Source organism: Schistocerca nitens, chromosome 1 (assembly GCF_023898315.1).
Source record: "Schistocerca nitens isolate TAMUIC-IGC-003100 chromosome 1, iqSchNite1.1, whole genome shotgun sequence".
NCBI lineage: Eukaryota > Metazoa > Arthropoda > Insecta > Orthoptera > Acrididae > Schistocerca > Schistocerca nitens.
In genome coordinates this window covers 515,615,043-515,629,998 of record NC_064614.1, presented here as the reverse complement: position 1 = coordinate 515,629,998, position 14,956 = coordinate 515,615,043, and the positions used below count along the sequence as shown (strand labels likewise).

At 44.2% G+C, this 14,956-nt stretch overlaps 1 protein-coding gene across 1 annotated transcript in view; it reads left to right on the top strand.

Moving 5' to 3' along the window:
* Positions 1-3,982: 3,982 nt before the first annotated feature.
* The window catches only part of LOC126258318 (otoferlin), a 198,490-nt gene continuing 187,516 nt past the window's right edge, over positions 3,983-14,956 (top strand). Inside the window, exons 1-2 of the mRNA XM_049955637.1 lie at positions 3,983-4,192; positions 13,353-13,453. Coding sequence (XP_049811594.1) covers positions 3,983-4,192; positions 13,353-13,453 — 311 coding nt within the window. The remainder of the gene's footprint in view (positions 4,193-13,352; positions 13,454-14,956) is intronic.

The window sequence follows — 14,956 nt, the reverse complement described above, 5'->3', positions numbered from 1 at the left end:
ACAAATATCGATATAGGTTACCCGACATATTTAAAAATATCTGCAGTTGTAGTTCTCATCTTGCCCTGGCACATTGTTACAGTAAATGGGCAGTCTGAAAGTCAACTGTTGTTGTATGTCTGAGGCTTGCTGCGGTGAAGAGGCGAGACGGTGCCTGTGTGATTGCGTTGCCAGGTGGTGGGGCGGCGACGCGAGGAACTGGTGGGCCGCGCGCTGACGTCAGCGGCGGTGCGCCTGCAGGGCGAGCCCCACCGGCCGCCGCCGCTGCGCTGGCTGGCGCTGCACCGCGCACAGCTGCACGCAGGAGACCTGCTCTTCTCTGCAGAAGTGCTGCAGGTGAGCCGAGCACTACACCTGCAAGTACAGCCGCGGCTAATCAAACGTCAGGCGATAGGACTGCATCTACAACTGTAAAAATTTACGCCTATTCAGCAAACAGAGATTTTCCGCAACTCAGCTTGCTCTGTTCCTTCATCAGATCCGTAGCGCTGTAGACGATTGCCTGGCATTTGACACACTTCCGCACTGCTATTTAGAAAGAAAAAATAAAGAAAAAACGAACTTACCAAATATCGGTAAAGATTTACGACTGGAGACAGGGCTACCTTACAGACAGAACACACCACATCGCTCTTAAATCGACTGATGTAAACGTAATATCCGGAGTACCCAAAGGAAGTGTGATAAGACCGTTACAAACCCCCGTGGTGTTTGTAACATATAGCGTGTGTTTATGTGATTTCCTAATATTTTCTCCACAGTGGAATTTTGACGCAACAAATGATTAAGATGACCCTGCCGTTAAGAACTTATACCTAGAGATTTCCATAAGTATCGTGTTTTAGTTTTCTGCAGTTCAGTTTAGCATGTCATACCCATTATTCCTACCGGAATGCTGCTATAATGAATCACAACGTGGATCCGTAGACTATTTATTTTCAGAAAACATACAGAGAGCGAAGAATTGTATAAATATGAAGCACACAATGTCAGAGTCTACCCCAAATGTCATCTTAAGATTGTCGAAACGTATGTTTGACCTTCTTTAGACCCAACCCCATCTCCTCCCCTCTCTCTTCCTCCCCTTTATTAGTCAAACACAAGTAGGCTTATACTGATTACCGGAGGGAAACCTCCTCGCTGGTATTTTCTGACAGCGCTCAGTGGGCCAGCAAATGGAACTCAACACATTTACTGTGAGTGTTTCACTCTATGCCCAGCCAGAGTGTGCATATCACGTAGTGAAGTACAGACAGAAACTGTACTGCACCGCCGGCCAGTGTGGCCGAGCGGTTCTAGGCACTACAGTCTGGAACCGCGCGACCGCTCCGGTCGCAGGTTCGAATCCTGCCTCGGGCATGGATGTGTGTGATGTCCTTAGGTTAGTTAGGTGTAAGTAGTTCTAAGCTCTAGGTGACTGATGACCTCAGAAGCTAAGTCCATAGTGCTCAGAGCCAATTGCACTGCACCGATGATATGCTCACTGGGGCATTGGCCACTGTGCAGTTCACGTACGTGGCGTACCTGGAATTCTCTGCCTACACAGAGGATACAATATGCCGACCACAATCTCCTAGTGCTGAAATTACGATTCAAGATTTACGTTTGATTACTAACCAGAAACATAAATTCCACTCAAGTATTCTCCCGTTAGGAAGCATTTCAGTGTGTGTCAGGATCCATAGACAGCTAAAGAATCGTCACCCGGGTAACCTGAATAAAAACTCTGTCACAGAGACGCGACTTCACGCGCTCTCAGTGTCGAAAGCAACATTTTGTAAAATATAATCGCCTGATGCCCTCTTCTTTCTCTCACCAGCGAAATCTCTAGGTCGATCCCCAGGGGGAACGGGCCTAGACTGATCGCGGCTGGTAAGTGCCCTCAATCGAACCCCAGAGGGAAGTGTATCTCCATGCCACACCCCACTTTCTCCTGCACACCTTGCGTTTACATTTTCCATCAGGCGATGATTTCCAGAGGCCATTACAAAAACTTCACTTGCCAATAAATGGATCATCAAACTGCCAGCAAGTCACCTGAAGCTCGTACTCCTTTTACAAGATTTTCTGGAAGTTCCTATTTTCCTTCCTATATCCTTAGCACTCCACCAATAAAAAACTCATCTTTGCTTTTCAGCAGGAAGGGCTCCGTGGTGCTTCCCATGAGAAAATTCAACTCGTGACCATCATTTATGATCCCGCCCTTTCCTTCACACTAAAAGGGATATCTTTCGCCTTGTTCCGCTCCCGATGTTATTTCTGCATTTATGATAGTCTGAAATTTTTTGGTCCACCAGATAGGAACCTCCCGCCTGCTCAGTCCACACTACGGGAGGTCTGTCGCCTCCAGCATTGTAAACCTCTGCCTCCAACCTCCGCTCTCCCTAAGGGCAGTAAATGTCCACCTCTGCAGAACACAAGTCTCTCAGCCCAGTAGAGATAACTCTGAAAAAGGAGCTTGATTGCAAAAAATGGAGTAATTTTGATTTTCATGTATCTCACATGTATTACCCCTCTCACGAAAAATTCAAGTTTTAAACCTTCTCCCCCTTGTGTGCTATCCATCAACTTGAAAAAACCGCTAAGAAATGACACATCCTTCAGTCTTTTCTGAGTAGCTCGCTTCAGATGCATTTTAGGCAAAAAATATCAGTATCATTTTTAAAGAGGGTTAAATTTTCTCCATGTTTCGTACAGAACATGTTGCAAAATTTAGAACATCTACTGAGATACGATGCTCTGGAAATCTACAAAAATGTCAAAAAATCGTAAAACATTAGAAATGTCAGTGGTTTCACGTTAGTAAGTTTTTTTAGTGCACGCAATGCGCTGTACTGTAGAAGATTTAATTTGCTTTTAGGTACATACACAATAATTCTAATTACTCCCTATAGATGCGGAGAAATGTTGCGTTAACTATTTTAATAAAAGTGTACTTGAAGCTGAAAATACCATCCACAGTCATAAATCGTATTCCTCGATGTAATATCATCTTTAAGCCATTATGTATCACTTCATTCCCTCTCCAGCATCCCCCCTTCCACTGAACAGCCCTTGGAGTTTTGAAAAGTTTCTGTCAGTTACTATTTAATTGCTGTGAATGCGCTTTCGTGCTGTATTGTAGAATGTGCTCGTTCTTTCGAAATGTCGGACTCATATCGGGCTGCGTGCTTTATCTGTGCTGGAAGTCTTGGTGAAGGTGAAATGTCGTTAGTGAAAGAGAGGGGTGTAAATAGACTACGTGAGACGAGTGCAAGGCGTAAACTTACAGCACGCTCTGATTTTGTAAATAGCTTGAACGAAGTCAAATTTCATTCTTCATAGCTAACGAGATATAATAATGACAAGCTGACAGCAACTTACCTCCGAAGAGAGGCTTCCCAGCCTGCGCCTGGACCGTTACTTACATCGTTGAATGAACATGTTTTTAATTTCAAAGATTACTGCATTCTCTGCATCTAAGGATGTTGAGGAGAAACGGAAAAAACTGTCTTTGCCTAGACGTAATCGAGTGTTTTTGTGTAAAAAAAAAAAAAAAAAAAAAACAACTGTCCATGAAATAATCAGTTCTCAATATTGTCAGTGCACGAAGGAGGGACCAATGGGCACAAGGAATTCTTCAGCGCATTTCCACCTTACGTGAGGGAACTGATGTAGTAGCAGCTGATGCAGCACACCATTAATAATGCTACAAAAAATTGTACAGTACCTAATACGATGGAAAGTAACGCTTATGAAGCCAAGGAATTCATTTTCTCCTATCTGGAAGAGAAGTCTGAAGAGTGGCAGTTCCCATCTCAAGACTTGATTGATCAGACTGAAAGAGAGTTTCGTGCGAACATTAGAGCCATAAAAGCAATACTATAAAAAACCATGGAGATGATATGTTGGCTAACTCACGTTGGCAAACACCATTTTTATCTTTCAAAAAACTAGTTACAAGATTCTCAGTAATAGCTGGTGCAGAAAAAGGAAAAGTAAAATGGAAGAATACCATCTTCGAATTCTCAAGGCTGCAGCCGACAAAATTGTTGAAGATATTCGTTCTCAAGTTCATGACAACACCATGTATACACCTTCAATTGACTTCCTTGAGTGTATGGAATCTGTGATACCACCTTCTTTACTTTGTTTCATGGAGAAGTGTGGATCTGAAACACAAGGAAGGCGAGCTGGATTCTTGGAGGAAAAAGTGTGTGTCATTGTCGCATTCAGTAATATCCATAGTAAGACAACGATCATTTTTGTTTTCACTTCTCACTGGAGTTGGTAGTTATTTATACAAAAGACTTTGATCACAAATTCTCGCAAATATGTTTTCATCTCTGGGATTTTCTCACAGTTATGATGAGGTTTCAAAATTTGAGGTACCCGTTGCGCTTTACCCGGATGCATGCCTAAAGAGGAATGCAGTCTGTCAATTCAGATTTGATAATGCTGACTTCGAGATTAACACCTTGAATGGAGAAGGTACATTTCGAGCATAGAGTAAGATCATGTCCGTTACTCCAAGCATCTCTGTGGTTCGATGTATGTGTTCATTGCAGATTCGAATCATGTGGTAATGCACCAGAGGTTTAATTCAACATGGAAGAAGACGACTTAGTTGATCCACCGCCTACTGGTCGAAGTTGTAAATTGTACACATCAACCACATCTGAGCCAAAACAACAGAAATTGATGATTTTTCAACTTAAAATTTTTTGTATACCATTAAAATAAAATGTAAGCACTATTTTTAAACTGTAGTTTGTTGAAATATAATAAAGTGTCGAAAATTTGTGTTCTTCTTTTTCAGAAATACTTATTCCCCAGAAATATCATGGCTCTCATGAACTACATGTATATATTGTATACATAATGGCTTAAAGATGATATTATATTCAGGAATACTATTTTTGACTGAGGATGATATTTTCAGTTTAGAGTCCACTTTCACAAAAATTGTTGACGCAGCACTTCTCCACATGTATAGAGAGTAATTGGCAACGGCCTTGCAGCAATGGTAACACCGTTTCCCGTCAGATCACCGAAGTTACGCATCGCCAGGCGTAGCCAGAGTTTGGATGAGTTACCGCTCGGGTACATTACGTGCTGTTGACGATTTTCCCTTTGCCGTTTCGGCAAAGCTGTGGAGGGGTGGGGGCGTAAAGTTCCTAATCACCAGACTTTGCGCCGTGTCCTGATTTAAATTTTAAACCTCTTAGCAGTGTCTCATGAACTGAGGACATGTCACAGTGTTGGCGGGTGTCGTCTGTCGGATGGAGACGTCGAGGCCCGGCGGCCCGCTTGCTGCTGTTTAAGAGTAGTCTGTGTGCCGGCACTGCGTTTCATCGTCTCCCTTCTCTCATCATCACGCAACGAAAAGAAGGCACAACGCTACACAGCCGCCCATTACAGTCACCTACAAGAATCAGCTACAATTAACATACAAATCTCAAACATCACGAAAGAAAAGGCCAGTGTGTTTTACGGACAGGAGAAAACGTTCCAGTTAGGCAGCTGAACCTGCCCTTCGGGATCTTCCAGCCATTCCTGTCATATGGCTTTACTTTTTATTGATGTTATCTGGTATGGCTCACACGCATTTCAGAAAATGCTAAGATGGAACGCATACCTGTTTTATAAGCCTCGTCTTTTACAGACTGACTGCATTTTCCTAGTACAAGGTAATGAACCAAAATCTGCCGCCTGCTTTAATTACGATTGAGTTTATGTGAACATTCGAGTTCATATCCACAGAAATTGTTACATCCAGGTCTTTCTATGAGTTCACAGATTCTAATTTTGGCTCATGAATATTGTGGTCATATCACAATACTTCCCTTCATTTTGTGAAGCGCATAATTTTGCTTTCGCGTACATTAAAATTAAGTTGCCAACCTTTGCAACACGTTGAAATCTTATCAGTGCATGAGTGCATATTTGTGCATTTTTTCAGGTGGTGCGTCATTATTGATAACTGCAGGCACTGAGGTGGCAAAACTCATATGGGTACCGATATGCACATATAGAGATGGTGGAACTATCATTGGCACTCAGGTGGTTCATGTGAAAAGGTTTCCGACGTGAATGTGGCCGACGACGGGAATTAATAGACTTTGAACGCAGAATGGTAGTTGGAGCTAAACGCATGGGGCATTCTATTTAGGAAATCATTAGAGCATTCAATATTCCGAGGTCCACAGTATAAATAGTGTACAGAGAATACCAGCGACCGAGAGCAGCGGCGTTTGCGTAGAGTTGTCAGTGCGAAGAGACAAGCAACACTGCGTGAAATAACCGCAGAAATCAGTGTGGAGCGTGCGACAAACGTATCCGTTAGGACAGTGGCACAGACCCTAAGAAGCCATGGAGCCAGGTTGCCAACAAGGCAATCTGAGAGTTAAGTAAAATTATTAATTCGAAAGTTGATGGTGGCTCCATAATGGCGTGGACTTTGTTTACTTGGAATGGAATGGGTCCTCAGGTCCCACTGAACTGATCACTGAATGGGAACGGTTATGTTCGGCTTCTTGGAAGCCATTTGCAGCCATTCATGGACTCCATGTTCCCAAACAACAATGGAGGATGACAATGAGCCGTTCACTAGTCCACAATCGTTCGCAGTTAGTTTGAAGAACGTTCTGGACAATTCGAGCGAATGATTTGGCCATCCAGATTCCCACCGAATGTTAATGGGGTTTAATCGAGAGGTCAGTTCGTGCACAAAATCCTGCACCGGCAACTCTTTCACGGCTTTAGAGGCAGCACGGATCAGTATTTTTGCAGGGGACTTCCAACGATTTTTTGAGTCAGTGCCACGTCGAGTTGCTGCACTGCTACGGGAAAAAGAAGGTCCGATACGATATTAGTAGGTATCCCACGACATTCGTCATCTCAGTTTAATCTGAGGTTGGTATTAATATTGCATCGCTGGTTATTAATATACAAAACGAACGGCAAAGGCTCCATTTCCTGGGAGACGCCTGAACTTACCTCTACTTTTGCTGATCACTCTCCATTCAAAAAAACGTTCTGCATCCTCCCTAGCAAGAAATCCTCAAGGACATAATTTTCTCTGATAATCCATAAGTTCGCACTTCTGTTAATAAGCGTTGGTGTGGTCAGTAATAAAACGTTTTAGAGAATTAAGAAATACAGCATCGAGCTAACTGACTCGATCTGTGTGGTCTTTCAGTATTCCATGAGAAAAGGCACTTATTGGGTTTCGTTTGATCTATGTTTTCGGAATCCATGCTGGCTGGAATGGAAGAGGTAGTTCTGTTCGAGATATCTCACTAAAGGGTTCACCAACAGACTGGTCGTCTGTGAGATCGGACGGTAGTGTTGTGGGTTACTTTTGCTGCCCTTCTTGTAGAGCTACGTGATCCGTGTTTCTTTCGAACCACAGGGCACAGTGTTTCGCGTATTCTGCTTTGAAAACATGCAGTTGGAAACGGAGATCAGCAGTTCTGCTTTTGCTTTTCTACTCTCAGATACGATTCCTGTGCCATCGTTGAGTGCCTAGGCGCTAAGTTTTGTGCCACTAACAGTCTTCATTCGTGCCATAATTTCTGTGATTTCCGTGTGAGTTTTTTTTAATGAGATTCTGCTACGGTGCTTATAGAAGATGCCCCTTTTAAAAGACAAGGGGGTCTCATTCAGGATCCCTCTGTTTACATGGTGATATGTAAGCTTTTGGTTATTTATTCCCTAGTATTGTTATTACAGTATCACAGCAAATAGTAGGTAGTTGTTTTGCATTTGCAATTAGAAATGAGACTTTCTTTAAATATGTAAGTTCCTTTTTAGCTTAACAGTTTCATATGTTAATACACTCCTGGAAATTGAAATAAGAACACCGTGAATTCATTGTCCCAGGAAGGGGAAACTTTATTGACACATTCCTGGGGTCAGATACATCACATGATCACACTGACAGAACCACAGGCACATAGACACAGGCAACATAGCATGCACAATGTCGGCACTAGTACAGTGTATATCCACCTTTCGCAGCAATGCAGGCTGCTATTCTCCCATGGAGACGATCGTAGAGATGCTGGATGTAGTCCTGTGGAACGGCTTGCCATGCCATTTCCACCTGGCGCCTCAGTTGGACCAGCGTTCGTGCTGGACGTGCAGACCGCGTGAGACGACGCTTCATCCAGTCCCAAACATGCTCAATGGGGGACAGATCCGGAGATCTTGCTGGCCAGGGTAGTTGACTTACACCTTCTAGAGCACGTTGGGTGGCACGGGATACATGCGGACGTGCATTGTCCTGTTGGAACAGCAAGTTCCCTTGCCGGTCTAGGAATGGTAGAACGATGGGTTCGATGACGGTTTGGATGTACCGTGCACTATTCAGTGTCCCCTCGACGATCACCAGTGGTGTACGGCCAGTGTAGGAGATCGCTCCCCACACCATGATGCCGGGTGTTGGCCCTGTGTGCCTCGGTCGTATGCAGTCCTGATTGTGGCGCTCACCTGTACGGCTCCAAACACGCATACGACTATCATTGGCACCAAGGCAGAAGCGACTCTCATCGCTGAAGACGACACGTCTCCATTCGTCCCTCCATTCACGCCTGTCGCGACACCACTGGAGGCGGGCTGCACGATGTTGGGGCGTGAGCGGAAGACGGCCTAACGGTGTGCGGGACCGTAGCCCAGCTTCATGGAGACGGTTGCGAATGGTCCTCGCCGATACCCCAGGAGCAACAGTGTCCCTAATTTGCTGGGAAGTGGCGGTGCGGTCCCCTACGGCACTGCGTAGGATCCTACGGTCTTGGCGTGCATCCGTGCGTCGCTGCGGTCCGGTCCCAGGTCGACGGGCACGTGCACCTTCCGCCGACCACTGGCGACAACATCGATGTACTGTGGAGACCTCACGCCCCACGTGTTGAGCAATTCGGCGGTACGTCCACCTGGCCTCCCGCATGCCCACTATACGCCCTCGCTCAAAGTCCGTCAACTGCACATACGGTTGACGTCCACGCTGTCGCGGCATGCTACCAGTGTTAAAGACTGCGATGGAGCTCGGTATGCCATGGCAAACTGGCTGACACTGACGGCGGCGGTGCACAAATGCTGCGCAGTTAGCGCCATTCGACGGCCAACACCGCGGTTCCTGGTGTGTCCGCTGTGCCGTGCGTGTGATCATTGCTTGTACAGCCCTCTCGCAGTGTCCGGAGCAAGTATGGTGGGTCTGACACACCGGTGTCAATGTGTTCTTTTTTCCATTTCCAGGAGTGTATTTAAGTTGAAGGAATACATGTTGTGGGAAACACAACACACTCCTGCAATAATTTATCCGCCTCATGTACTAAAAATTCGAGACATGTCTTTCAAGGCGCAGCCTTTACGCCTGCATCACACGCTACCGTGCAACCTCTGTAGTATGTACGGTTGTTTCTTCGTCGGCGCACAGAGGACGCCAGCGCAGTGCCTTGCTATAGACCAACAGAATTTTTGAATGCACTGGAGTTACCTCAGTGTGAATGTCACTAGGTCGTAAGTCAATTTCTCATTCGTATCAGTGCCCTTTTTTCTGGCAGAAGATGTCTAACGTACGTGCTATTCCCATGCTGTGACATTATTTGCGAGAGTTAGGTTTATAATGAACTACTTCCGTTTCCTGCCCTTCTGCGTATGAGTCTCCAAATCTGCGATAGAAAGGACTGCAATAGTTTGCAAGCGACAGGCAGCGCTCGTTCTTAGTTTGGGCAGTAATAATTTGTTATTGGAGCATTTTTCAAACTTTAGAAAATCCGAATGTCTTGATTATCACATTACTACAAAAATTAAACATGAAGCTGCTCTTTACTTAAGTATGAGATACCACAAGTGCTGATAGGAATACAATCAATCAATACCTCTGACCAATCTGTCAAATTTTAGTACAGCTTGCTGCCATAGTGTACACAGTTGCATGTCTACATGTGCCTCATGCGAACAACTAGTGTAATATATATATATATATATATATATATATATATATATATATGGAAATAGTAAAAGTTCTTGTATTTTGTGAAGTTTACCCGGCAGATTGAATATTTAATCAGTTTGCGGGTGTGCATCTGTGACATCAGTGCCGGCCGAAGTGGCCGCGCGGTTCTGGCGCTGCAGTCTGGAACCGCGAGACCGCTACGGTCGCAGGTTCGAATCCTGCCTCGGGCATGGATGTGTGTGGTGTCCTTAGGTTAGTTAGGTTTAACTAGTTCTAAGTTCTAGGGGACTAATGACCTCAGCAGTTGAGTCCCATAGTGCTCAGAGCCATTTTTTTGTGACATCAGTATTTATATATTAGATGTTTCAGCTGATAAATGTACAGGCATCTTCAGGGCGACTCGACGGCTGAATTAAAACCATTTGAAGATGGTTGTACGAGTAACAGCCGAAACAACGGAAGAAGAAATAAAGAGTGTTTCAAAACGATATTTACAACTTTCATCACAAATATTTCAGAAATGGGTGTAGGTGGAAAGCCACGGGTTGCGGCATAATGATCACACACACTTCAAGTTTTAACACTGTTTAACACCGTTCAATGTAAACGCTATCAGCAGCACGTAGGCTGTCTAAACGATATTCCAGTTCCTTCTATATCGGATCTAGCATGTCATCATTAACGCGTGCAGATGCCGTTCCGATGCGAGCTCGCATTTTCTGCAGATCCCACATCGGGACTGGTAGACTGCGTCCTCCACAATGCCCCAAAGAAGAATGCCTAGTGGGGTTATGCCTGGAGACCTTGTGGGACGGGAAATGAGTCCTCCTCTGAGAATCCAGCGACCTGGAAATGTGTCGTCCAAAGCTTTCCTAACGATCGAGGCCCACTGAGGAGGGTTATCATCTTGCTGCAGCATTATGTAGGGTTTCAGTTCTTCGACCTGTGGAAATGCAAACTGTTTCAACATGTCCAGATAATAAGTCGGGTATTCTCAGAGCCCAATTCCTAACACTTTGTCCATTTACCTTCCTGGGCACATAAAAGCAGGCTTCGTTCGTGAACGTCACCTTTTTCAGTTAGTCTGTGTCATCGACGATGCGACTCAGTCTCTCAGCTGCAGATTGCGCTTTGACTTGTCATCACGTTGAAGTGCATGCAGCAGCTGCACCTCTTAGACCTGAAGCCTTCATTCTTTTTTGGAGCACTCTGTGCACCGTGGTCGGTGATAACTGCAACTGTCGAGACGCTTGACATCCTAGTTTGTTTAGGCTCCGGATAAATGCTTGTTGCACCTGTTCCACATCTGTATCACTCGTACTCGAATACCCAGAACGCGTTCCCTTTATGAATGATACTTCCCGATTCCTTTAGCATTCGCGCACCATTGTCTGATGGTCCAACGTGGTGGTGGCGTGGTTCTGTAACATGTCCGGAAATTTAGCAGGACCTGAATGTCGGCTATAGCCTCTATCAACTATTCCAAACACTGTCGCATCTGCTGCGGGGTAGCCATTGTCTCCAATAACTAACCTGCAAAAACAAAACTGTTTGGGTGTGTGTGTGTGAACATCACGCCGCAAACTTCCTCTTTCTATCTATCCCCATTTCTTGAATATACGTGATTAAAATAGTAGACAATGCGGTCGAGAACAGTATACGTCAGCCCTCCAAGCCGGCCACACATAAAGCTCTATAAGCAAGATTGTACGGCCGTAGTATACTTGGCATTGTATTCCTGGTTCCACGTTCCGTAATGCTTTTATTCATCCCATGACGATCAGATAATTGTTCCTTCTAAAATTTTGTCTTAATGCCATATGTGGGGTATGATTGGACGAATGTTGGTTTTCCACATAAATTTTGAAGTAATTCACAGTTATGATCAATTGTAGAGACGGCTGCACAGCCTGGACCTTTGCTTCTTTTGTGCTTTTATATTTACTCCATTGCCTTACTTTAATCCGCATATGCCTCACTATTGCCATTTCTCACCCATTTTAGGCCAATCTGATGACGCCCAAGAAGGGCGAAACGCGTCATCTCTTGTAAATAAAAATGATTTTGTAACTGAGACTGTCTTATTTGAAGAACTTCATAACCGGTTGCTGTAAAAGGGGTCCAGTTCGGAATGGAACCAATTTTGATAATTCGGAATTATATCGTATATTGTATTGGTAACTAAATTATCGAAAATCAACTTAATCTTTTGGAACTTTAGATAAAGATTCGTTCGTTGTGATGAAAATTTATCGACAGTTTCATCAAATCTGTGCTTTCGAAAGAATTTTTAATTAGCGAAATCCCCTGAAATTTTTTTTTTATCTCTGCAGGCGAACATCATCTGTGGCTGTCATCTTCTTGAGATCAGGAGTTCTGTCGGTGGTCCACGTCTTTTCAACACGATATTTCGACACCGCATATCGATGTCTTCATCAAGTGTTCCCTGACCGTGTCAGCCAGGAAGCCAACCTCAGGGAACGCTTGATGAGGACATCGAGCTATGGCGTCGTAATACCGTGCTGGGAAGACGCGGCCACCGACAGGATACCCAGTTTCAACTAGATAACAATGAACTGCCGGGAAAGTCTAATAGATTGTATCATCTGTCACGATTAAGAAAAACTGTTAATGACCTTTCTTCGTATATAGTGCTTCTCGTTTCCTCTTATTCAATTACAATCATCAGCTGTAGGAGGGTCATTGACCGAAGAGTAACTGTTACTGGGTAGGTCATACTGAAATTACCTAAAAAATCAGAAATCACCGTATATTCTTAAAATTACTTGCCTGTAACGAAAGTAATAACTGTATCCTTAGATTATAAATTCGATTCGTTAAGAATGGCATATGGCATACAAATTATAATGAAATTAATTCATTATCTCAAAACTGTTTATATAAAATGAAATTTGGAAGAACTATTCGGTTAATATTTTTAAGGATCAGATGTCAGCACCTAACGAAAAACGTAATATGCGTCATTTTGAAAGGTCAACAAAATATCATATTTTCTTTTATCAGACATTTTATGTTATTCAGTTTTAGTTATGGAGCGTAATACTTCATTTAGATATGGTACGTTATTTGATCACTTATGGCCTGTGCTCCTCAGTTGTGAGTTGAGAGGTAACTGCATGTTTGTAAAAACTAAAATAAAATTATTATTCGCAGATTGTGAATACAATGACTTAGTTTCAAGTAAAGTGTTAATAATTATGCCCATTATGGAAGAAATTCCGATCAGGGATGCACATCATGGATTAATGGCCAGGAGGTAATTGATTTTCAATGTAAGAAAAGTAATGAATTTTTCATGCATTTGTTTATACGTCCAGAGGCGATTTTGGTGTTTTATTGATTCATTTATCTGATGCTGTTGGGCTGTTCTTTATATGTATTCATATTTCCGTAGGTGGGAGCTAACGAAGACGTGGCGGTAGAGACGTGGTCGACTCGTGAAGGCGTGGTGGTACCCATTCCAGTGGAGATTCGTCCGCGCATCATCACCTACAAGTAAGAACAACGTAAGAACTAACAATGCGTTTGTCAGTCTCTAAACTATAGGAACGAGAGGCAATTCTTAGTGATAATTCACTAAAGAGCCAAAGAAACTGGTACACCTGCCTAATATCGTGTAGGGCACCGCGATCACGAAGAAATGCCGGAAAACGACGTGGCATGGACTAGACTAATGTCCGAAGTAGTTCTGGAGAGAAATGACACCATGAATCCTGCAGGGCTGTTCACAGATCATAGTACGAGGGGGTGGACATCTCTTTTGAACTGCACGTTGGAAGGCGTCCCAGATATGTTCAATAATGTTGATGTGTGGGGACTTTGGTGTCCAGCAGAAGGTTGTGCCTGGCACCACCTGTAGCAATTATGGACATGTGGGGTGTCGCATTGTCGTGCTGGAATTGCCCAAGCACAATGGACATGAGCGGGCGCAGGTGATCAGACAGGATGCTTACGTACGTGTCACCTGTCAGAGTCGTTTCTAGACGTTTCAGCGGCCCATATCACTACATATGCACACGCCCCACACTATTACAGAGCCTGAATCAGCTTGAACAGTTCCCTCTAACATGCAGGCTCCATGGATTCATGGGGTTGTCTCCATACCCGTACACCTCCATCCGCTCGATACAATTTGAAACGCGACTTTCCGACCAGGCAACATGTCATCAACAGTCCAATGTCGGTGTTGACGGGCCCAGCAGAGGCATAAAGATTTGTGTCGTGCAGTTATCAAGGGTACACGAGAGGACCTTCGGCTCCGAAAGCCCATACTGATATTTTGTTGAATTATTTGCACGCTGTCACTTGTTGATGGGCCAGCACTGAAATCTGCAGAAATTTGCTTAAGGGTTGCACTTGTGACACGTTGAACGATTCTCTTGAGTTGTCGTTCGTCCTGTTCTTGCTGGATCTTTTTTCTGGCCGCAGCGATGTCGGACACTTGATGTTTTACCGGATTCCGGAGAGTCACGCTACACGCGCGAAATGGTCGTACGGGAAAATCCCCTCTTCATTGCCACCTCAGAGATGCTGTGTCCCATAGCTCGTGCGCCGACTATAACATCAGGTTCAAAATCGCTTAAACCTTGATAACCTGCCATTGTAGCAGCAGTAAGCGATCTAACAATTGCACGAGACACTTGTATTACACTACTGGCCATTAAAATTGCTACACCATGAAGATGACGTGCTACAGACGCGAAATTTAACCGACACGAAGAAGATGCTGTGGTATGCAAATGATTAGCTTTTCAGAGCATTCACACAAGGTTGGCGCCGGTGGCGACACATACACCATGCTGACATGAGGAAAGTTTCAAACCGATTTCTCATACACAAACAGCAGTTGACCCGCGTTGCCTGGTGAAACGTTGTTGTGATGCCTCGTGTAAGGAGGAGAAATGCGTACCATCACGTTTCCGACTTTGATAAAGGTTGGATTGTAGCCTATCGCGATTGCGGTTTATCGTATCGTGACATTGCTGCTCGCGTTGGTCG